This window comes from Neophocaena asiaeorientalis, unplaced genomic scaffold (assembly GCF_003031525.2).
Source record: "Neophocaena asiaeorientalis asiaeorientalis breed wild unplaced genomic scaffold, Neophocaena_asiaeorientalis_V1.1 scaffold19, whole genome shotgun sequence".
Lineage (NCBI taxonomy): Eukaryota > Metazoa > Chordata > Mammalia > Artiodactyla > Phocoenidae > Neophocaena > Neophocaena asiaeorientalis.
In genome coordinates, this window is record NW_020173388.1 from 7,525,808 (window position 1) to 7,550,762 (window position 24,955).

Genomic DNA, 24,955 nt, shown 5'->3' on the forward strand with positions numbered 1-24,955 from the left:
TACTTTCAAAATATATTCTAAGTCTATCTACTCCTCTCCAACTCCATGGCCACGGCTCCCATCCAAACTTCCAGGGTCTCTCTCCTGGGCAACTGAAAAAGCCTCATAACTTATCTCCCTGCTTCTACTCTACAATCCATTCTTCACAGAGCAGCCAAGTTAATATATATCATATTTCTTCCTGCTCCTGCTTGAAATATTCTGGTGGCTTCCACTGCAAGAAAAATAAAGTCAGAACTCCTTTCTGTGCTCTGTAGGCCATATATCATATAAAATTCTATATCAAAACTTTTAATGACTTACCCCTCTTCCCAATTTCTTCTCATAGGTTTTATGCCGTAGTCCTAATCCCAACAACTCCACACTGATAAGCAGCCACAAAACTAAACAGAAACCAGAAATAATTGTTTAGAAGAAACTAAGTTTCTTTTTTAAAAAAATAACTTTATGAAAATATTGAATTTATTGGCCGAGATTGTATGTAAAGGGGCAATGTCTAGTTCCTGGGTTAATTTTCATGTGTGACATGCATATATAACCCATACTTCAAACTCAGGTTTCAAAGAAGCTTCCCTAAAAATGTTCCAAGAACCATGAACTAAAATAAAAATAAATCACAAATATATACAGGAAATAATATACAAGAAAGCAAGTGTCCATGAGCAGGAACCACAGCAAAAACACCCTGCTGAATCAAACCCAAAATACTTCAGATATTAAAAATTTTAGAATCGAATATAAAATAAACATGCTTAACATGTTTAGAAAAATAAAAGAGGATATTCAATGGGATAACTAAGAAATATGAGATTAAATTAATGGGCAAGAAAATTTGTAAAGAAATTAGACTTCTAGAAATAAAATTATATGATAATTATAACAATTAAAATTAGAAACTCAATGGACAAGATAAAAAGCAGATTAGACAAAACTTAATGGAGAAGTAGTACAAGGGGCAGCTTAAAAACAAAGGTAGAGAATATGAAAGAGGTTAAGGGACATGAAGAAGAGAATAAGAAGATCCAACACATATCTAACTGGAGTCAAAAAAGGAGAGAAGGGAAAGAGGTAATATTTGCAGAAATAATGCTGAGAATTTTCCAGAATTGATTAAAAAAAATGACTCTTCAGATTCAAAAAGCCCAAACACTCGCAAGTAAGGGAGGGGCTGGATCCACATCCAGATGTATTACAGTGAAACTCAGAACACCAAAACAAAGAAAAATCTTAAATGCTGCCAGAGAGAAAAGCCACTGTATGTTCAAAAGAGCAAAGATTACACTGATGGCTGACTTCTCAAAAGCAAAAAATGGAAGTCAGACGATAGGGGAATACTATCTTTAATGTTCTGAGAAAAAAATAACCAACTACAGAAAAAAAGAAATTGAAGGTATAATTTCCAACCTAGGAACAGGAGTGGAGAGGAGAAGGATAAGAAAAAAGGAAAAAGAAAACCCAGTCAATGCAAAAGCAAGAAGAAAAAAGAGGAAAAATACACCTAGAGAAAGTAGAACAAGCAAAAGCAAAGTAAGAGTATGGAAATAAATCATAACACAAGGGAAATCACGACAAAAATAAATTACATTTCAAGTTAAAAGATGAAGATTGACATTCTAGTAAAACAAACAATGGAGACAGTAAGGAGGTCAGTGGTTGCCAGGGTCTGGAGGAAGGAGGGAAGGATGAACTGGCTGAGCACATTACCATGTTTACGACAGTGAAACTATTCTGTATGATACTGTACAGTGGATAAATGTCATTACACATTTGTCAAAACCCACAGAACACATAAAAAAAAAAGAGTGAACTCTAATTAAACTGTGGACTTTAGTGAATAATAATGTATCAATATTGGCTCAGCAATTGTAACAAATGCACCGCAATAATGCAAGATGTTAATAATGGTGGAAACTGAGGAGGTGGGAGTGGGAGCCGATATATGGGAACTCCACACTTTCTGCTCAATTTGTCTGTAAACCTAAAACTGCTCTGAAAAATAAAATCTATTAATTTTTTTTAAAAAAGCAGACAGTCATTGCCATTGGCAGGGGGAGGGAGGGATGAACAGGCAGAGCACAGAGGATTTTTAAGGCAGTGACACTATGCCATATGATATTACAATGGTGGATATATATCATCATACATTCATCAAAAACTACAGACTGTGCAACATCAAGAATGAGTCCTGGGCTTCCCTGGTGGCGCAGTGGTTGGGAGTCCGCTTGCCGATGCAGGGGACGCGGGTTCGTGCCCGGTCCGGGAAGGTCCCACATGCCGCAGAGCAGCTGGGCCCGTGAGCCATGGCCGACAAAGGGCTTTGGGTGATAGTCCTGTTTCGTTGTAGGTTCATCAGTTGTGGTAGGGCGTGTCACTAGCAGGGAAGGCTGTGTATAAGTGGGCTCAGAGGGTCCTATGGGAAATCTCTGTACTTTCTGCTCAATTCTGCTGTGAACCAAAAATGGGTCCAAAAAAAAAGCTTGTTTTGGAAAATCATACAAAGCTATCTAAACAACTTTGTGAATAAGTTGTTTCAAGTGCCTCAATTTGATGAATGAATTAAATAATTTAATAATAATAGTAATAATAAAGACAAAGATTATCAGGACTAAAAACAAACAAACAAAAGCCACCAGATCCTGATTTCAAGGGACAAACCTAAAATATTTAGTATTTTACCATAAAATATAAGATAGGTATTAACAACATTAGCATATGTTAATAATTGTTGGAACTGGTTTAAGGGTACATGAGAGTTCATCATACTCTTTAATCTCATATGTCTGAAAATTTATGTTTCATAATAAAATGCTTTTTTTTAACGTCTTTATTGGAGTATAATTGCTTTACAGTGTTGTATTAGTTTCTGCTGAATAACAAAGTGAATCAGTTATCTGCATATGTATATCCCCATATCCCCTCCCTCTTGTGTCTCCCTCCCACCCTATCCCACCCCTCTAGGTGGTCACAAAGCATCAAGCTGATCTCCCTGTGCTATGCAGCTGCTTCCCACTAGCTATCTATTTTACATTTGGTAGTGTATATATGTCAATGCCACTCTCTCTTCATCCCAGCTTGCAAGTCCCCCCTCCATGTCCTCAACTCTGTACATCTGTGTCTTTATTCCTGTCCTGCCCTTAGGTTCATCAGAACGTTTTTTTTTTTTTTTTTAGATTCCATATATATGTGCTAGCATACATACAGTATTTGTTTTTCTCTTTCTCACTTACTTCACTCTTTATGACAGACTCTAGGTCCATCCACCTCACTACAAATAACTCAATTTCGCTTCTTTTACTTACATTCCCACCAACAGTGCAAGAGGGTTCCCTTTTCTCCACACCCTCTCCAGCATTTATTGTCTGTAGATTTTTTGATGATGGCCATTCTGACTGGTGTGAGGTGATACCTCATTGTAGTTTTGCTTTGCTTTTCTCTAATGATTTGTGATGTTGAGCATCTTTTCATGTGTTTGTTGGAGAAATGTCTATTTAGGTATTCTGCCCATTTTTGGATTGGGTTGTTTGGTTTTTTGATATCGAGCTGCATGAGCTGCTTGTATATATTGGAGCTTAATCCTTTGTCAGTTGCTTCATTTGCAAATATTTTCTCCCATTCTGTGGGTTGTCTTTTCATCTTTTTTATGATTTCCTTTGCTGTGCAAAAGCTTTTAAGTTTCATTAGGTGCCATTTGTTTATTTTTGTTTTTATTTCCATTTCTCTAGGAGGTGGGTCAAAAAGGATTTTGTTGTGATTTATGTCATAGAGTATTCTGCCTATGTTTTCCTCTAAGCGTTTTATAGTGTCTGGCCTTACATTTAGGTCTTTAATCCATTTTGAGTTTATTTTTGTGCATGGTGTTAGGAAGTGTTCTAATTTCATTCTCTTACATGTAGCTGTCCAGTTATCCCAGCACCACTTATTGAAGAGGCTGTCTTTTCTCCATTGTATACTCTTGCCTCCTTTATCAAAGATAAGGTGACCATATGTGCATGGGTTTATCTCTGAGCTTTCTATCCTGTTCCATTGATCTATATTTTTGTGTGTGTGCCAGTACTATACTGTCTTTTTTTTTTTTAGAGTTTTTTTTTGTTTTTGTTTTCAAATTTTATTTATTTGTTTTTGGCTGCACTGGGTCTTTGTTGCTGTGTGCGGGTTTTCTCTAGTTGCGAAGCTGGGGCTACTCTTTGTTGTGGTGCACAGGTTTCTCATCGCGGTGGCTTCTCGTTGCAGAGCACGGGCTCTAGGCGCGCGGGCATCAATAGTTGTGGCATGCAGGCTCAGTAGTTGTGGCTCGCGGGCTCTAGAGTGCAGGCTCAGTAGTTGTGGCGCACGGGCTTAGCTGCTCCGCGGCATGTGGGATCTTCCCAGACCAGGGTTCGAACCCGTGTCCCCTGCATTGGCAGGCGGATTCTTAACCATTGCATCACCAGGGAAGTCCCCATACTGTCTTGATTACTGTAGCTTTGTAGTATAGTCTGAAGTCCATGAACCTCAACATAATAAAGGCCATATATGATAATAAAATGCTTTTAAAAAGGAAGCAAAACTATACTCACCAAGTTTCATGTATTTTCCACTCTCTCTGAAAAGCATTTTAGGACTGTTTTTTGTTTGAAGATGAAAATCAAGGCTTTTCTTGGGACCAAGTAGCATATTCAGTCCAATAATTAGCATCACTGTCACTGTTAAAAAAAAGAAAGATGAATATATTACATTCTAATCCAAAAATACTTCTAATGGTAAATTCCAGGAGCCTCGATTTCATTTAAATGGACATATCCTGAAAACTCAGTTATTGAGTTATCTCAGTACCTAAGTAATTACTCCAGTATTACTTTTGATAATTAAGATGATCATAAGAAATCAGGTAGGGTTCTAGAAATTATGCTTTACATTTAAAAAAATCCAAACTTTTTCTGATGAGGGGTTTCTTTGAATTTCCTGAGTGTTTCCTAGTTGTTAGGTTGGTAATAGTGTCAGTCACTGACTGTTGGTCATGCAGGGATGGGTGGGGAGAAGAGAAAGCAGCCTTCTGGACTGCCTTAGGGACTCAGTCTTCTCCACTGAAGGGACCACAGGCACCGAGTTGAGGAGCACAAGAGGAGGATTTGTAGGTTCTTAATACGGCAGTGTTTGTGGCAACAGTTCTGGCCTGGATTGTGGGTCCACACAGAGGATGCATGCTGGAACTCACACTGGGCCAAGAAAGATGAACTTAACTGGGGTGCATTCCAATGTAGCTTACACGTGAAGTCTACATACTTCTAACGTTGTATATAATGAGAATGGAAACAGTGGTATGGTTGAACTATATATATATTAGAGAATGTCAAGTAGAAGTTATGCTTAGGTGGAAGGCTAAAAAAAAAAGTTATGTGCAATTTCCAGGAAATAGCAGGAGAAACCTAGACAATACATTTATATCTAGTTTCTGATCTAATACAGATTCTTTTCAATCATTATTCAAAGCTACTCTGAACATTACTAATGTTCCTTAGTTTTTGTGGCCTTATTGACATAATGTCACTCTTACTAAAAAGAATTCTTAGTTGTTTGAAGCTGGAATAAAGCACGATTTCTGCAATTCCATTAAGTAGCGAGAAGGAACTAAAAACACCCTTCATTCATAACATTCTAAAGAAAGAAATATATGCTTAGAATGGCTCTTACTTTCATTCATTTGCTCCACATGGCAGACCCCCAAACAAGCTGGAGTAGGAAAAAAGCAGGGCATTGGATAGGAAGATAGAGCAGGAGAGAGTACACACACACCTGAAAGAAATCAGAAGAAATACAAAGTTCGCAAAGCCGAGATTATCACAGAGGAAATGCAGCAATGTATGTCTCTGATCAGCTGACAGCCTGGATGTCCCACCAGAAATAGCAAATCCTCAAAAGTTTTAAAAAATATCTCACATAATTGAAAAATACCTCTTCCAAATCAGCCTGTCCTAACAGATGTCTAGCTCATAGAGGAGAAAAGTTTATGTGAAAATGTACAGGGTGATTGGATATATTCCAAGGGCACAAGGGGGAACTGCAGACAAACATAAGTAGAAGCCCAGACTTTTGTGCAGCACTTACCCCAGGTGTAACCCCCTAAGAATTTGTCTAATCTGATGTGTGGTATCTCCCCCACTACACGGAAGCTCCAGGTGGGTAGGACCCTATGTCTCTTAAATCCCCTACACCTGGCACTGTGCCTGGACCATAGTAGGTACACAATAATCTTTTAATGAGTAAGTGAACAAATGGAAAAATGTCTGAGCAAACAAGAACTGAATCCCCTATTAACATGTTTTGTCTCCTCAGTTTTTCAAAGATTTTATCCTGGAGGCTTTGGACATGTTTTACTTAAACTAAAACGACAGGCAACATTTGATCTGTATCTGCTTGGTACACATCAGTAATTTCACTATTGCCAGAAGACAATTTCTGAAATATTAAACTGAACTAAGTTTATGCTATTTGAATTTTGGTACATAAGTTCATAACCACTGAAATGGAAGATATGTACTCTATGATTTGAGAATTTACCATTTACACTAAGATTCACATATGAAAAAATCTTTTGGTAAAAAGAGGGTAAATAAAAACCATACATAAAATTCAAGGGAACCAAAAAAAAATCACACTTCCTATATATATTTACAAGCCTACCACCAAAATAGCAATGTGAGCACCATGATCATATTTTCTCCTTACGTATCATATAATATGGGGTTACGGGGACCTTTTTATAACTTATTATGGATTAAACTTGTTTTTTTCACAGCTACTCACTTCCAAGGCCTTTGCAGTAATATTACTGAAACTCATTAATGAATTAAGAAATTTCTTTTTAAATAGTAATTTAGACATTCCTCTAGGTTTTTTTTTTAACCAAGAGGGTCTATTTGTCCTGAAGGGGATTTTTGAGTAGTTACTTGAATCCAGACCTTTCACATGTACTCACCCAAAAGCACATCAGATCTTTCTCTAGCGTACACACCTCCTGGGACAAATTTAAAAGCTGTGCACCATGCACAGAAAAATATTTCTAGAAGATAAAATACCATGGCAGTGCTCATGGCTTTCCCAGGGCCTGACCCTGAGCTGATAAGGTATCCAAGCACTTGAGGCCACATGGACGCCGTGAAGAGGGCGAGCACACAGCCAGAGAGAGCGGCTGCCCACGTGGGCAGGTAAAGGAGACCCACAGCCGAGGTCGCTCCTGTTTGTGAGAGAGAGAAAGAAACACAATCAGACAGGAAAGTAGTAATAGTCTCTTCCATTTTCTTAAAAAAAAAAAAAAAAAAAAAAGAAAAAAAAAAAAAAAAAAGGAATAATAAACGTATATAGGATGACCGATTTATAGCTATTTAGAGCCAGAAGGGACCTTAGGGCCATTCTGGTTCAGTTTCTAGACTGGTGAGAAACGAAGGTCTTGGCAAGGTTAACATGCTTTGCTCAAGGTCATGCAGCTAGTTACTTGCACAACTGGAGGTGGAATGTGGGTCCAGTAAATCTCAGTCCAGTGCTATTTCTTCAGGAAGAGCAGCAGGAGAGAAGAAGGCATTTTTAGTTTATTTGTGTTAAGATCTTCATAGCAAACACTGGGAAAAAAAAAAAGGAAATTACCTGTAATACCAAAATTTGTTAATTTAATTTAACCAGCCAGATCTAGGACATTAGAAAACATGGAGAGTCATGTTTGTAGAACATTTTTGTTAAGAAACTTTCTAAAGGAGTTTAAATGTTGCCCCTCGTCCCACAAAATATAAGTTGACTTTACCAACCCCACAGCCCCCCCAAAGAAGCTGTGACTGAGACTGCATTTGTAGGCTCACTGCTTTACAGTTCTGCAGGCAGTTCATTCATTCACACAACAGCCTCGGAGGTGTTGGGGGCTGTGCAATCCGCCCGGTCCACAGCAGGCACTTAGTAAATGTTTGCTAATTCGTTGAGCCAAATCTGAGGGAATATAACATTTCTCCATAGTCCTATGAAATCCGCTTTGAGACAGCAGCACAGCAGGGGCTTACAGCACCCCATTTTGGAGCCATCAATATAACACCTTTGCAGAGAATATGACATCCTCTAGACATTGGACATTTCAGTCAATGTTGTATAAGAGTGAGCCACCCTTCAAGTATGTCTACAGCAGCCTCCTCACTGCTTGCGGCGAGAACCCCGGGAAGAGGATCCAGCCAGCTTCTTAGTGCCCCATGGCGCTCACCCGTCAGTAAGTTCTACTTGCACCATCACAGGACAATGACATGTGACTGCCTATTCCTCCCCACTTCAAAAACAACCCACAGATTTTAACTCCATAGTTAGACCTTCAAAATCTTAGATCCAACAACAATTATTTTAATGACAAAAGTTTTTTTTCATTTTGAAATGAACAAACATAATGCCTATTCACTGCAGAAATTTAAAAAATACAGAACTATGAACAAGCAATGAAGGATTGCCTAGGACTGAGATGAGATGATCCCAGCTAATACTCCTATGTATTTCCCCTATGTCTTTTTCTGTGTATATGAAGAAGTATTTTTACATAAATGGAATTGTACCACATATTGAGGATTATATTCTGCTTTTTGTCGGACATTATATCAAGAACATGTTTTTCGTGTTATTAATGTTTTTCTTCTAAAACATGTTTATGTACGTACACTCTTGCACTGGATAAATACACACAAAAATAAGCAACCATTTTCCTATTCTTGGCCATTTAGGAAGATTCTGACACTGTGAGGAACATCTTTCTTTGTCAATTAATCTCTTACTACACCTCTGATTATTTCCTTAAAATAATTCTTAAAAAGATTCTTAGACGTACAACTACTATGTCAAGAGGCAAAAGCATTTTAAAGAGTCAATACTTGTGGTCAACTGCCTTCCCGGGAGGTTATACCAGTTCTCACTTCCTCCAGAAACCCTGCCAGAAGTCCAAAAGGTGAGCCTTTTGAATCCTACCAAAAGCATTTCTTTTTAAAAATCTTTACCAAATTAATGATTAAGTCATAGCATATTTTGATTTTCATTTATTTGATTATTAGGGAGAGGGAATTTTTCCTGTTTACCAGCTTATAATGACTATTTTTCAAAAGAATGAGTCCTAGTTTGATATTTTAATCTAAAGATATCAAAATGACTTTGTTGTGTCTGTCTTACTACAAAGAATTATCTGAAGGGAAAGAAAACATCTCTTCAAATTTCCCTCGACTGTTACCACTTTCATTTTTAATTTAGTTTCTACTTTTAAACAGGCTACATATTTTTAAATCCACTAAAACTGTACTTTTTTTTTTTTTTTTAATTTTTGGCTGCGTTGGGTCTTCGTTCCTGCACACGGGCTTTCTCTAGTTGCCACGAGCAGTGGCTACTCTTCGGTGAAGTGCACGGGCTTCTCATTGCGGTGGCTTCTCTTGTTATGGAGCACGGGCTGTAGGCGCGTGGGCTTCAGTAGTTGTGGCGCATGGGCTCAGTAGTTGTGGCTTGCAGGATCTAGAGCGCAGGCTCAGTAGTTGTGGTGCACGGGCTTAGTTGCTCCGTGGCATGTGGGATCTTCTCCGACCAGGGCTCGAACCCACGTCCCCTGCATTGGCAGGTGGATTCTTAACCACTGCGCCACCAGGGAAACCCCTAAAATTGTACTTTTAAATAGATTATAAATTCAATCCAAACTCTGAAAGGTAAAAAGAGTCCCTCTGTCCCCTGTCACCTATTAGTTCCCCTAGCGAAGGCCAACAATGTTAGCATTTTCTTCTGCATCCTCCCAGAGATAGTCTGTGCACAGGAAGAAAAATGCATGTGTGTGCATTTCCCTCTTTGTACACCAGTGGTAGCATATGATACACCGTTACTTTACCTTTTTCTCTTAACTATACAGCTTAACTATTTTTTGTTTGAGACTGAGTCCTCCCAAATAATCCCCCCCAGATCTTTACAACATCTAAGACACCAAGCAGAATTCATGGTAATTGAATATTCCAATGATATTTATAGTAACTAACATGTTCACTTTAAACAGATCAAGTTTCTCATACAATAAAACTGTAAGCACACTGTATAGTACACTGGGGTCCTATCAGTGCATTTAGTACATTTATGTCTTTTTAAATAGAACTTTGATTTTACTAATTTAATCGCCATCAAGATCTAAAGTTCCTGTATCTTTGCATTTGGGAAATTCTATTGGTCACTACCATAATTAATTTCATACTGGGACCCAGTTGGGACTTTAACTGTACAATGAAAAAATATGATTTCTTTTTCTGCATTCTGCTTTATGAGGTGTTTTCCAGAGACGAATCACAGTGAAAAGTGGGCACCATCTCTAGATAATTGTGAGCTCCTACTTAATTCAGGTGAGGAGACCATCAGAGAGGGAGATGGAGCTCACAAATTACGGCCCTGCTTTCCTCTCTACTGCAAACAGCCCATTAGAAGCCCTAAATCTGCTTGCCCCTAGGGCCCTTTATTTCATACTTCAGAGAGACAGTCAAACTAAATTAGGTTTAACTCTGGAGGCTATGTTTACTTATCTGGGGAAATAAGCATAAGCATAAAACAACAAGTTCACAGCTTTTCTGTTCTTTAAGTTTATGTTTCTGTGGACCTCAGTGTTCCCATGTTTGAAATGAAGCTGCTAATTACCTGCCCAATAAGCCTTCTGCTCCTATTCCATAAGAAAAGGCATGATATAAATGCTGCACAACTTTCAATGTATTTCATGTTCATTTTCCTAATTGCATAGAGATTAAGAAGCTATATATGCTCACTGCACACTCCACATTTACAAAGTTACCTGGCCATTTTTGTGCGGAATCTCAGGAGGCATTTCTCTGATGAGAAGAAAGGTTCCTCCTACATTATATTCACACAAGCATCCCCATATGGAATGTCTACCCGAAAATACACAAGCAAGTAAAAACAGCTCAACATGACTGCAACCGTTTGCTCACACAGCTCCAGGAGGATGAGGACCTGGTTAACCTTAGGAATTAAGCAGCCTATTTGGATGACATGCACGTCTTCATGCAAGGATGATGGCACTGAGGGTGCAGAGAAACGTACCTACGAGGTTATTTAACCCTCATCTTCCATTACCGTTACGTGTAGTCTCAGAAACCCATGCCCAGCCTCTAGTACAAAACTCTGAATCACCTGCTTAATTAAAATGTATAAGGACATCTCACAGAAACCAAACATAGTATTTGCCCTGTCACAGAGCAGGAATTTTTTTATTTAACACTAAAATTGACTCTCACCATTCCTGCCTTTTAAGGGGAAGGGAGCAGAGTGGCATAATTCAGTTTCAGTCACAGTAATGAAATGGTCATAATCATAAAAATAAGTAAATTGCTCCAGAGATATGATAGTCTCCATTGATATTCTATATTCCTGAAGGGTGTGAATGAGCAGAGAGGGTCCAAGCCTTTGAATAAGCAAACATGGACCCCAAGGCTGGGTAGAGGAGGGCCAAAACTGTTACACACAAAAGAGAAAGGGAAAGTGAGCTTCATTATCGAGTCCCAAAGGAAGGTATTCCTGAAAACAGAGAAGCGCTTGGAGAGGGGAAGAGGTCTGGCAAAGGGGCAATGTCTGACCCTCCATCTCCGCAGACTGTCGGTAAAACTGTTCCTGACGTCTGTGCCTGGATAAGTCATTTAGGAGGCAGGGGAGAGTATATCAGCACAGTCAGGGGATAAGACAGCTAAGGAGGAGAGGGAAAGTGAAGGAGGAGAAAGCAGGGACCTGGAACCAGTAGTCACTGGTAACCGTGGTGACATCTGCGTTTTAGTGGCTGCACTTGGTGAGACTATCCCACCGGGCAACAGCACATGTTGCATGGTCATCTCCTTCCACTCCAGGGGCACATGGAGTAAATTGGACAACTGCAAGTAAATTGGACACCGAAGCATTTCGGTAGGGAAATCACACACCTGTCATCCACCAGGTTAAACTGGAACCGGGAAACCATGGACAAGGCGAAAGCATCAATCCACTCGCCAAGTCCAGCAGAACTGCACCTCTGTAAAAAAATGATACGTTATAGGACATCTGACATTGTTACTACTCCATTGTCCCAAATATAAAACAGATATGTATCTACTACCTCTAGGCACATCCAAGAGATAATATGAGTGCGAAACAACCAGTGAGATAATGAAAGCCCCCTGGGAACCAATATTATATACATTCAGAACATTGACATAAAAGCACCTCTGACTTGAGATAAACGATATCTGCAGTCTTTCATGGTCAGTGTAAACACAGTAACTGAGTTTTCTCAGACCATTAAATTATAGTTCATACTGGCCACGTGACATTTTAAATGACTCTGCCAAAGATAAAAAGAAAAAGACACTGGGAATAGTTTCTATTTAGTGTGTCTCTTTTCACTCTTTTCTCAACCTCAGTACTGCTTTTATCAATAGTCTCTGCCTGGGCTTCCCTGGTGGCGCAGTGGTTGAGAGTCCGCCTGCCGATGCAGGGGACATGGGTTCGTGCCCCGGTCCAGGAAGATCCCACATGCCGTGGAGCGGCTGGGCCTGTGAGCCATGGCCGCTTGGCCTGTGTGTCCGGAGCCTGTGCTCTTCAACGGGAGAGGCCACAACAGTGAGAGGCCCGCATAATGCAAAAAAAAAAATAAAACGGAAAAAAAAAGTAGTTGTGTGTTTTTAAAAACAACCACAAACTATTTCATTCTTTTGCTACTTTGGCAAAAACTTGGAGGAGGAGGAAAAAAAAAGAATTTAAACTTTAGGGGAAAATCCAGCAGCAATAAAAGCTACAACATGGCACTCAGTAAAACAGCTGTAATATAAATAAACTAAAAAACATAGTACTTACTACATACCAGGCTCTGTTGGAAGATTTTTACATATATTAGCTCATCTAACACTCACAAGTCTGTAGGTAAATGCGATACTTATCCCCATTTTGCAGAGGAGGACACTGGGGGAAAGAGCACTAAGAAACCTGCCACAGATTGTACACAGTCGCCCACATAGGACTAAGAATCCGAAAAAACCCCTCCAGCTCTGGAGTGAGGCTCTCAGCCGTTCTCCTGCCTATCCCCACCTTCTAAGGTTAAGGGTGGTCCTGGGTCTACAGAAGAGAGAAAAGGCTGGCGAGGACACTGTGGATCATTGTCTATCCCCAAGTCATCCACAGAGGACCTACTGTGTGCCAGGCTCTGTTCTAGGGGCTTGGGATGCGTCAGTGAACAAAGATCCCTTTCCTTCATGCGCTCACATTCCAGTGGGGGAGAGGGCCAGACAATAAACACAGTTAGAAAATAATACAGGATATTAGAAGGTAGAAGACTACAGAAGAGGGAGAGTTTGGGGGTCGGGAGTGCCGGGGTGGGCTAATGGGAAGTTGGAACATGTGGCTAAGACAGTGTCCTGCTCCCTCATCCTCCCAGGCTCTGTGGTCTGCACTGATCCTCTGGTTTCCCAAAGTCCCCTCAGCACCATCTGTGCCTATCTCTCAGCTTCCTCCCATCTCCCACATCTTCAGCCCATCAAAACAGATTTATGACCCATTCCCTTAAGTAGAAACTAGAGAATTTTAGAGAGCAATTCCTACTATGCCGGTCATAGGTGATGATGATCTAATGCAACACTTCTCAGACAGGGTTCTGAGAAACACCAATTTTATGATGTGTTGATAGGTGTTCTAACAAAGGAATTCCATGCTCGAGTAAGTTGGAGAAACTCCCGAGTGTCTCTGTGATGCTAACGTGCCTTGTGAATCACAAAGGAAGATGAAGTACAGTGTTTCCAAAACCTACTTGATCTAAAAGAGGTTTGGGTTTTGCTTGTTTTTTCTCTCAGATTACCCATTAACATCTCAAGAAACCAGTGTTCCACACAACACAGTTTGGGAAATGCTGGTCTCAGGCAGTGCATCTCCATCTTCAATGTGTCACGCCAGCATACAAAATCATAAAATGAAAACCCTCATTTTAAAGGTGAGTAAAACAAGGCCAGGGACGTTAGGCGACTGGTCCAAAGTTGAATGGTGAATTGCTGTTGGCCAACCAGGACTCCAACCCTCAAGACTGGCCTCGGATTCCTGGTCCAGTTCTCCTGTCGCTCTTCCTCACATCTTATGCTTGTTTTCATGGGAGCTTTGGAAATGAAGCTTTAACACATAAGAATAAACTCCTTCCCTCCCCCTCTCTTCTGTGCCTTTCTTCCTTCTCTCCCCTCCTCCCAAATATGCCAGAGCATCCAATATCAAAAAGATATAGACTCTGGATGAGATCACATATGTATACTTCCTAGCTCAGGGCTGGACACAGAGGAACTCATAAGTATTAGTTCCTTTTCCCATTCCTGGCCCTCAAAGAGTTTAGCATCTAGAAAGGATGAAGGACATAAAATAACTGTAGTATAAACAATTTGTAATACAGAATAATAATAAGAGATGTACAAGGGGGTGGGGGTGGGATGGGCATTCAAGGTAGTTTGTGGGATAATCAGAGAAGACTTCACAGAGGAGATGCATGACCTGGGTTTTGAAGGGTGAGTAAGAGCTTGCCGAGACATCAAGGCAGAGAAGGTAGCCCAGACACAGGGAAGAGCATGTACATACACATGGGGGAATGGGACAATCTGGCACGTCTAGGGAACTGAAAGTGATTTCAGCCCAGGTGAAGCCTGGGGATAAGGCAGGGAGCATCTTTATTTTTTTTTTTTTGCAGTATGCAGGCCTCTCACTGTTGTGGCCTCTCCCGTTGCGGAGCACAGGCTCCAGACACACAGACTCAGCGGCCATGGCTCACGGGCCCAGCCGCTCTGGGCATGTGAGATCTTCCCAGACCGGGGCACGAACCCGGGTCCCCTGCATTGGCAGGCGGACTCTCAACCACTGCACCACCAGGGAAGCCCCAGGGAGCATCTTTAAAACATTAAGTGAGGCTGAGGGTGCAGATCCTGTCTCATATGACCTGGTTTGGGGGAGAAAAACTGCTGAAAGGTTTTAAGCAAAAGAGTGATGGAGTCAGGTGTACATTTTAGAGATCTCACTCTCAGTGTGGAGATGGCCACACTGCACAGAGGCCATTAGAAGACCAGAGCAGTAGCCTGATGAAAGATGGGAGGATCCACTAAGGAGATATGGTGGGAGATGGCAAGGGAGGGAAAGGTGCTTTAAGAGAAGTAGTAGAATCGACTGGACTTAATACCAAGTGAGATGCAGAAAACGAGGAAGACACACAATTCGAAGATAATTCCTGGTTTCCAGCTTAGACGGTAGAGGGACAGACAGAGTTAACCAAGGCCCAGAGGAGGAAGGACATGTCTGGGTAGTGAAAACTACTGAGCCAGACTTGGACACACTGCATGTGAGACAACTGTGGGATGTGCCCAGACATCCTCTGGGGAAAGAGCCAGTGTGTCTCCATATGTGGGAATTTCAGCACTTTAGGAGAAAACAGATATCTGAGGCAGATGTTTTAAGGGTTCCTTGCACCTTTTTATGTGAAAGGCTGGACCTGACCATGGGAGAAAAGAGGTGTCAGGAAGAGTAGAGAGAGGGTCAGTGAGGACCAAGCACAGGAACCAGCACTTAAGCTCAAGACTGCTAACTCCTTGGGAGCCCCATGGCTGGAACAAGTCCCAAAGTACAGAGGATGCAGAGCTCCCCCAGGCTTCTCTCCTTTGTAGAGATTAAAGCTCTCTGCCTTGCTGCCAATCCGGTCTCTCATGAAGGCCCTCTGGTCTCGTCCTACCCAGGGCCCAAAACTGTAATAGGGGGATCTGGAGGAAATGCCATGCTTTCCCTGCCACTGAGAATGCTCTTCTTGGCAGGAATTCCTCAGCGTGCCCACGCAGGAGCTCCCAGGACCTCTCACTTAGCCGTGTACAATCCTTAGTCCTCCCTCATCTACCTCCCAGCAATCCTTCAGCACTGGGGCAAATACCCCTCCAGCTCCGTCATCTCCAGAGTAGATCCAGTACTGTCCTACTGCAGTAATGTCCTGCAATGTTTCTGACATCTAGGGAAAGAGGAATATGAAACATCGGGCTGGTGCAGGTCTACCTGCTCAAACAGAGGAGGAATTTCTTCAACAATACTAGCCAATTTCTGGATTGCTTCCACACCCAAACTCACCCAAATGGGTTAGGATCTGGCCCTGGATGGGGATGCCCACTCACTGCCCATCTGGAAACAAGAGAGACTTCTCCAAAAATCCAGTGGGTAAGCAACATGAGACTGCCAAAGGCAGCCCCTGCCAACAACCAGTTCGGTCTAGAAGCCATCACCCTGGCTGCCTCGCCAGACTTCTTCCCCTCAGGTCTACAGCAGGCACCATCTAGAATGAAAAATGGAAAAGGATCAGTTACGTGGAAATTTACCCTCTATATTTAACAGAATGGTACCTGGCTTCAAGGAGCTGACTTCAGAAGAGGAGACGAGACCCAGTCCAAAGCAGAATGTGCTGGGAGGTAGTCAGTGGGAGGGGTTATTTCAGGCAGGCTAGATCGGGAACGATTTAGGGAGAACCAATCATTTTGGAATTTGACCACTGAAAATGCAGAAATGTATTTACTTCATTAAAGTGAAATTAAGAGTATGAGCTAAAATATATGTACGAAAAGTAAAAGGTATGTTCAGGGAACAAATGCAGTCCACCTGGAGTGGAACACTTTCAGAATACCAGGCTGCTTCTCCCCAGAAGAACAGGGCTCTCATCTATAACCCTCTGCGTCCCCGGAGTGATAACAGTGCATTGCCTGAGCAGTTACCATGGGCCAGGCCCTAGGCCCAGCCCTTTACATGAACTCATTTAATCTTCACAACCACTTTACGAGGTAGGCTCTATTACTAATCCCATTTCACAGGTTAAAAAACTGAGGCTCAGAGAAAACAAGTAACTTGCCCAAGATCATACAGCTGGTAAAGAGAACTTAGGCAGCACCTGTGCACTTCACTATACTCTACTTCCCGGGACTGTTTAACCACGAGGTCTCAGTGTGTTGCATTAATGACTCCACGTACAGAAATGTAACAACTGGAGAAAATGCTGGCAGGAGAATTTCTTTGTAGGAACAGAGAGCCTGCTGGGTAGATGCTTCATGACACTGAGAAGCCCTCTCCAGGATAGAAAGAAAACTTCGGGTCTGCCTGTGAGGGTGACAGGCCGATTTCACAAAGAGGAAGAAAGCCATTCTGCCAATAAAGGAGTGAGGGGAAGGAGAAGCAGAGCTGAAAGCTACAGGGATGAGGGAGAGAAGATGTGAGGACGGAAGGAGGCCAGGGCCTGGAGGCTAGGAGACAGTCTTTGGAGAAGAGAGAAGCCTGAGATGAATTTACCGATTAACACTGCTTCGTACTATGGTGGGTGACCCTCCCCCAAGACCCAGCAAATCTTCAACAAAGCTACCCCCAAAAATGCCTGGGATGATCAGACATCCTGGGGAAGCTGGTGGGGAGTCAAGTTTTGTAAATGGGGCACAGTTCAAAAACAGGAAGGGACCAACAACTGGGTCACATAAATTTAAAACAGAGGTGAGAAAGAAGAAAACTCCAGTCGGGAAATGTAAGCGATACCCTGATTATCCTTATCAGGCTGTACCCGTGAAATGTGCTGCCTGAGTTTCTACTTCATGTTAGCGATCTATGAAATAGAAAACATATACTAGGGCACGAGACCGAGTTCTAAATGTTCTAATTAATCTCAATGTCCCTCGACCAATTTACGGGCTTGATGTTCCCTTGTTCTCACTAACCCCACATCATGCCAAAATTGGGGCCAAGGGGGAATTATACAAGCCCTTTGCTCATGGTGGGCCAAATCCTCTAAACTTCCATTCATCTGTGAGATTTCTCCTTGTATTTACAAAAGAACAGCGACTCACTGAGAGTTACATACAAAGCCAGGAGCAAGTTATGTAGAATCTAGTAACACTTGTCCCTTCTTTTCAGAAGAGTCTTTTTTCAGAAGAGCTACCATGTGAAGCAAATGTCTAAGTTTGTTTGTCAGCTCCAGACAGGTGATCTGAAAGGTGGTACGAATATGTAGGATTTCCTTTCTTTTTAAATTTCATATTTGGAGCTTAAATATCTTCAGAGTTGGGCCCGGGGCAGGGCGGGAACAAAAGCAAAAAACAAACAAACCAAAAAACAAACAAACAAACCCATGCAGTTCCCACAGTCCTCGTCCTGGAAAGTTCTGTCCAGAGGGAAAGAGGAGGTAGACAGCTGAAAGCCAGCAGGGAGTATGAGGCCTGGGTCTACTCTTGCACTCCACGCTGAGACTAGCCAGAGACGGACTGCTATTGTCACCCTCTATGCTGGCGAGGAAAAGGTGCCTTCTGCTTAGATAACAGTCCACTACCTGTGCTGGCTACTCTTGCAGAGGGAGAAAAAGTAGAAATGGAGATAGAGTGCAGAAAGACTAGTTTTATCTTTCCAAGATGTGTTACATTCAGATAAGAAAGAGAAAATCCCTAAATAAACTGGGCCTACACTTACCTGTGTAAATGCGATCGAGTGTGGCAATGGTACTTAATGTCAGTATCACTGTTGGACATCTGATAAGTCCAGACTGGGTTCAGTGAAGTGTACCAAATGCGGAGAACAACAAGAAGAATCTGTCCTAAAATGAATCCCCAGATTCTGAAGTACCTGTAAGTACAGAAGTATTTTTAACAACTTTTTTTTTTTTTTTTTTTTTTTTACCAGGGAAGCCCTTTAACAACTTTTTATGTGGTTTCAACGTACTATGTCCATTGTGAATTTCACAGTGTCATAGGAGTATATGAGGTAGTCTTGTTGGTAATCTACATGACTTAGCCTTGTTGGCACATGACTTAGCGTTTGTATAGCCGTTACCTAGGCAACTTGTTATAATGCCTTCATTCTCACAACGTTATTGAGACTGATGGCAAATATTCACATCCCGATTTTGTGAAAAGTGAGACTTCTACAAGGCCTTATGCAAGGTAAAGACTATATCTTGCAGCTCCTAGTCGCAACCTTCCCTTTGGTAATTGACCATATTTGTTTGTCTCTAGGCACAAGATATGAACCATACCTTTGCAAACCACTTCCTGTCCACCACGCCACGGCTTGCACTACCAGTGACGAAGACAGACCGAGCGCGAAAACCACGAGCTGAAGTTTGGCATTTGGAGCCTGGAAGGAGGCTATGCTACCTGCAAATGAAGGAGAGCTAAACATTTCTGGCAGTCATGCATTGGTATTCGATGATCTGCATTTGATAACTGCTGTGTCTGATGCCATGGTTACACTCGGGAAGGTAGAATTAATATATAATTATCTACGTGCATAAATCTTTTTGAAAATTTTTATTGAGATATCATTCGTACCATAAATTCACGCTGCTAAAGTGTACGATTCAATGGTTCTTAATACATTCACAAAGCTGTGCAACTCTTACCACCATCTAATTTCAGAACATTTTCATCACCCCAGGAAGAAACCTGTGCCCATTAGCAGCCCCTCCCTTTCCTCCTCTTCCCCCCAACCCTGACCCCCAGCCCCCCGCAATCACTTCTCTAGTTCCTATCTGTATGGATTTTTCCTATTCTGGACATTTCATATAAATGAAATCATAAAATACGCAGCCTTCTGTGACTGGTTTTTTTCACTTAGCATAATGTTTTCGAGGTTCATCCATGTTGATGGGACTAGAGACTATCATAGTAAGTGAAGTAAGCCAAACAGAGACAGACAAATATATACCACTTATATGTGGAATCTTACAAAAAAAAAAAGATACAAATGAACTTATTTGCAAAAGAGAAAAAGATTCACAGACTTTCATAGAAAACAAACTTCATAGAAAACAAACTTGCAATTACCGATGGGAAAAGTAAGCGAGGGGGACAATTAGGAGGTTGGGATTAACATATACACATTACTATATTTAAAATAGATAACCAACAAGGACCTACTATATAGCACAGGGAACTATTCTCAGTATTTTGTAATAACCTATAGGGAAAAAGAATCTGAAAATATATTATATTATATTATATACAAAACGGAATCACTGTCTGTATACCTGAAACTAACATGAAATTATAAACCAATTAAACTTCAATAAAATCTTTTTTAGGGGCTTCCCTGGTGGCGCAGTGGTTGAGAGTCCGCCTGCCAATGCAGGGGACGCGGGTTCGTGCCCCGGTCCAGGAAGATCCCACATGCTGCGAAGCGGCTGGGCCCGTGAGCCATGGCCGCTGAGCCTGCGCGTCCGGAGCCTGTGCTCCGCAACGGGAGAGGCCACGGCAGTAAGAGGCCCGCGTACCGCAAAAAAAAAATTTTTTTTAATCTTTTTTAAAAAGGTCCATGCATGTAGTACCATGTATCAGTGCTTCATTCCTTTTTATGGCTAAATAATATCCCATGGCATGGATATACTGCCTTTTGTTTATCCATTCATCAGTTGATGGGCATTTGGCTTGTTTCTACTTTTTGGCTACTATGAATAATGATGTTAGGAACATTTGTGTACCAGGTCTTATGTGAACATATGTTTCCATTTTTCTTGGATCTATACCAAGGAGTGGAGGTGTTGGGTCATATGACAACTATGTTTAACATCTTGAGGAACCGCCAAACTATTTTCCAAATCAGCTGCTCCATTTTACATTTCCACCAGCAGTGTGTGAGGGTTTCAATTTCTTCATATCCTTGTCAACACTTATTGTCTATGGTTTTGAACGTAGCCATTTTAGTGGGTCAGGATATTTAAGATCAAAAATAACCTAAATCACTGGTAGTATGAACTAGTTTAATAGTTAACTACATAGTAATCAACCTAAAATATCTGAGGTGTCAGCGATGAGATAGCACAGAACACTCAGACCTTCTTTGTAGTTATGTAAGAATGCCTTAGGACTCTGTAAAAACAAAGTTGTTTCGTTTCCTTAAGAAGCATCTGAAAAGGGAGTTTTAAGGCAAATCATGGCTTACTTCAACCTCTCTGTAGCATCAACAAAGCTCAATGGCTACCTGGAAGAGCATCTGACAAAAACTGGTTTCTTTCATGTGTTTGTTGGCAGTCTGTATATCTTCTTTGGAGAAACGTCTGTTTAGGTCTTCTGCCCATTTTTGGATTGGGTTGTTTGTTTTTTTGTTATTGAGCTGCATGAGCTGCTTGTAAATTTTGGAAATTAATCCTTTGTCAGTTGCTTCATTTGCAAATATTTTCTCCCATTCTGAGGGTTGTCTTTTGGTCTTGTTTATGGTTTCCTTTGCTGTGCAAAAGCTTTGAAGTTTCATTAGGTCCCATTTGTTTATTTTTGTTTTTATATCCATTTCTCTAGGAGGTGGGTCAAAAAGGATCTTGCTGTGATTTATGTCATAGAGTGTTCTGCCTATGTTTTCCTCTAAGAGTTTTACAGTGTCTGGCCTTACATTTAGGTCTTAATCCATTTTGAGCTTATTAGGGAAATGCAAATCAAAACTACAATGAGATATCATCTCATACCAGACAACTGGTTTCTTCATCCTTCATTCCTCATGCAGCTCTGAGTCACTTTTCTACCCACTCCCCTTTCTCAAATACAATTCTACCTCTACTCAAGGTGATGGGTTTTCAGGGAAGAAGCAGATGAAAGGGGAGCAACAAGAAGCATCTCAAATCCCATACTCCCCGTCGAAGTTATTTCCTATTACATTATAGCCTCCAGAAGTTCCTGGGCCAGAACTGGACTCAAAAATACAAAACTGTCCCAGTAACTGTTCGGTGGGTGGCTTTGTAGGTAAAGCTGCCACAGGCAGCATTGAGCAAAGGCAGCGAAAAAGGGCCACTGAGGAGATCCCTCTCATAAAGCCAACCAAGGAGTGTGATGAGGCCATCGTCATTCATAGAAGGATTCTGTAAGCCAAGGCCAGCTTAACTCAGTTACTATGTATACTCAAAAAGAAGAAAGTTTCATTTCTATTATTTCTAGAGCTGAAAATTTCATGGTTATTTCATTCCTATAGACATCATCTTTTAAAAGGATGCATTTTCCAGTGGTCTTGACCACTGCTATTTCTGAGCTCTAGACCTTTGTGGGTAACCACATAACTCACTACACTCACTAACCACGTTCTGCCTTCTTCAGGGACTGATGCACGGAAAAATAGAAGGCAATTCCCTAGTGATTCCTGTCACTGTTTCTGAAAAAAGTCAAGTGGCCGTTCCTAGACAGAAGATATACACAGCGTGGCTCAAGAACAAATGCCACTTGAAAAACTCAGAGAAACCAACTGTGTTATAGCAGAAGGGCAAGACAGGCAGACTTTTCAGCTACAGATTCCACCAGACTGGAGTCTGGTGTTTTTGTTTTTTAAAACCTTTTCTCCATGACTACACCTTACTTTTTTTTACTACCAGTACTTCTCCAAGGTCTCTCAATATTTAGTAATGTTAATAACCTCAAGTGTCTGTGATAGTAAGTGTACATTTTCTAATTGCTGGGCTTTGGCAATGTGACGTACTGAAATTCAGAATTCAAAAGCTACAAAAGGTATACAGTGCCAAGTTTCCCTTTCAAACCTGTGTCTAGGTACCAAATTTTTCACCTTGGAAGCAACTAAAATGGTATCAGATTTAAAAAAAATACTTCTAGACCTACTTAATGCATGTTCAATTAATTATTAAATATATTTTCATCTAACCTATTTTACACAAATGCTAGCATTCTGCACATATTGTTTAGCGCTTCTTTTTTCCCACTTAACAACATATTTTGAAGAACGTTCCATTTCCTTACAGAAATGTTCTCATTCTCTAATATAGCTGCATAGTATTCTATAGTACTCCAAGTTTTATAACCATAACTTATTTAACCTAACCTATCCCATATAGATGACATATAGGTTGTTTCTAACATTATTATTATAAACATTGCTGCAATGATTAAAGAATCTTTTATTTTTATCATTTTACGCACATGTGAGTTTATCTACAGGATATACTCCCAGAAGTGGGATCGCTGAGTGAAAGATACATATTTGTCCTTTTGATAAACAATGCTCACTGATCCTTTGCAGAAGTTGTGACACTTTACAGCTCTGCCAGCAATGCGTAAGTGCCTGCTTTCCCACGCTTACAACAGTGTTGTCAGAGTTTGTTCTTTGCCAACCTGATATGTGAGACTGTCTATGCATATATGTGTGTGTGTATGATTTGTATTCTATACATTTTAGTATCTTTTTAAGAACCAGTTATATTTCCTTTCCAGTAAACTGATCATATCCTTTGCTTTCTCTTCTGTTGAACTATTGGTCCTTTTTTATTACTGATTTGTAAGAACTCCATATATTAATGAAATTAGCCCTCTGACTGGAAGAGCTGCAGTAGCTGTCCTAATCTGTTGATTGTCTTTGCTTAACACGGTGCTCATCATGCATAATTTTCATATTTTTAGGCAGTATCATTTAACAACTTTTTAATGGCTTCGGAGTTTCGTGTCATAGTTGGAAAAAAGAACAAAAATATGTTCAAGAGTTAAGCTGTTCTCCAAGGTATCTTTCCCCTCTTCATCTCAGTGATCCTTAAGTTCTTCCAAACTGACGGAAAAGTTAAACATGTAAATATGCTGACTCTTGGTCTAGACTTCCAATTCTACTAAAACTCTTCAGGGTAGTAGTAAGAGACAGAGAAATCTTTTATTTTTTATTTAATCATTTAGCGTTGAAAGAACAGTCTACATATTTTCACTTGATTTTTCACTAAAAAAAAACAAAAAAAGCTTAAGGAATCACTTTTAAATCTTACCAACGGTAATTATCCGCAGCAGGGCTACCATCTACTTCTTGTTAACCAATTTCCAGACAGGAGTAATTGTGAGGAATAATGGAGAAAGAAATGCTATGGCAAAAGCTTCAAGCCCAGCGAGTTCTAGTGTTTGCAGGGGAAAGTAATAGATCATCGGTCCCAGGCCATCACAGAGAGACCAAGAAACATATCCTAGGGAAAACAAAAGTTTTTAAGAGAGAGAGAAAGTATAACTTTCTCATTGTTTCAAATAGTAGCCCTTCCCTCCACTAAAACTCCTCCGGCCGGCCGCCCTCCTTCATGACCCTGGCCTTAACTGGGTTCCAGTAACAGAATTCCTCCCCTTTCCTGTCAGGCCCAGAATGAGAATGGCTCAGCATCCCTTGCTTGTCCCTTTAACCTCGTTCATACCTCCCGTAGGTAGGTAGTCCCTTTATTAAAGGCTCTTCATTTGGACCATCTAGGTTAAATCTGGTTTCCTGTCAGGACCCTGATTGATAAAATTTCCTTAACTAAATCGACCCTTTGAAAATCAAAAAGAGTAACGAACGGCAGAACTCCTTCCTCCCACTCCAGACTACAGCCAAAGGCACGTTAGTTAGGAAATAACCATTTTCTTGTGAGCAAACTATTTTAAACCTAACCCTTAAGAGACAGTGTAGAGTAGTGGAAAACCCAGATTTGACATTACTTTCACAGCTGCCATCTACTGACTGTGCAATCTTCTACAATGATGATAATTAACCAATGGGCAGTTACCATGCGCTAGGCTCTGTGCTAAGTATTCACTCTGATCTTCTCTCTTCCTCTGCCTCCTATGAAATTGACACTATTTCTACTCTCCTCTTACAAATGCAAAATCAAACAACAAAAACTCCTTAGACTCAGAAAGTTAAGTAATTGCCTAAGGTCACAAAAGTGGCAAACGGCAGAGTGAACTTAAAACCGAGCGGTCTGGTTCCAAACCATCCTTAACCACCGAAAGCAGTACTTTTAACCACCTCGCAGTTATTAAGATTAAAAAAGAGTAAGTACACACAGTACCTAGCACCCTAGGTACTCACTGAATGTAATTCGCTTTACGTCACGTACTTGTGAGATACAGACCGGGCCAAAAAATGAGCCCCGCCCCCCAGCTCAAGCATTACCAGCTCCCAGAAAATCAAGTTCTTAGGAAGGCACCCCTCCCCTTCATCGTGAACAGCGAGA

General features: G+C 40.9%; 1 protein-coding gene across 1 annotated transcript in view; it reads right to left on the bottom strand.

Annotated features, from left to right (window-relative positions):
• The window catches only part of CWH43 (cell wall biogenesis 43 C-terminal homolog), a 68,941-nt gene that overhangs the window by 43,083 nt on the left and 903 nt on the right, over nt 1-24,955 (bottom strand). The window contains 9 exon segments of the mRNA XM_024746742.1: nt 304-383; nt 4,557-4,682; nt 6,956-7,213; nt 11,937-12,025; nt 16,120-16,321; nt 18,484-18,533; nt 18,535-18,636; nt 19,046-19,166; nt 23,747-23,938. Of these exon segments, the coding sequence (XP_024602510.1) occupies nt 304-383; nt 4,557-4,682; nt 6,956-7,213; nt 11,937-12,025; nt 16,120-16,321; nt 18,484-18,533; nt 18,535-18,636; nt 19,046-19,166; nt 23,747-23,938 (1,220 nt within the window).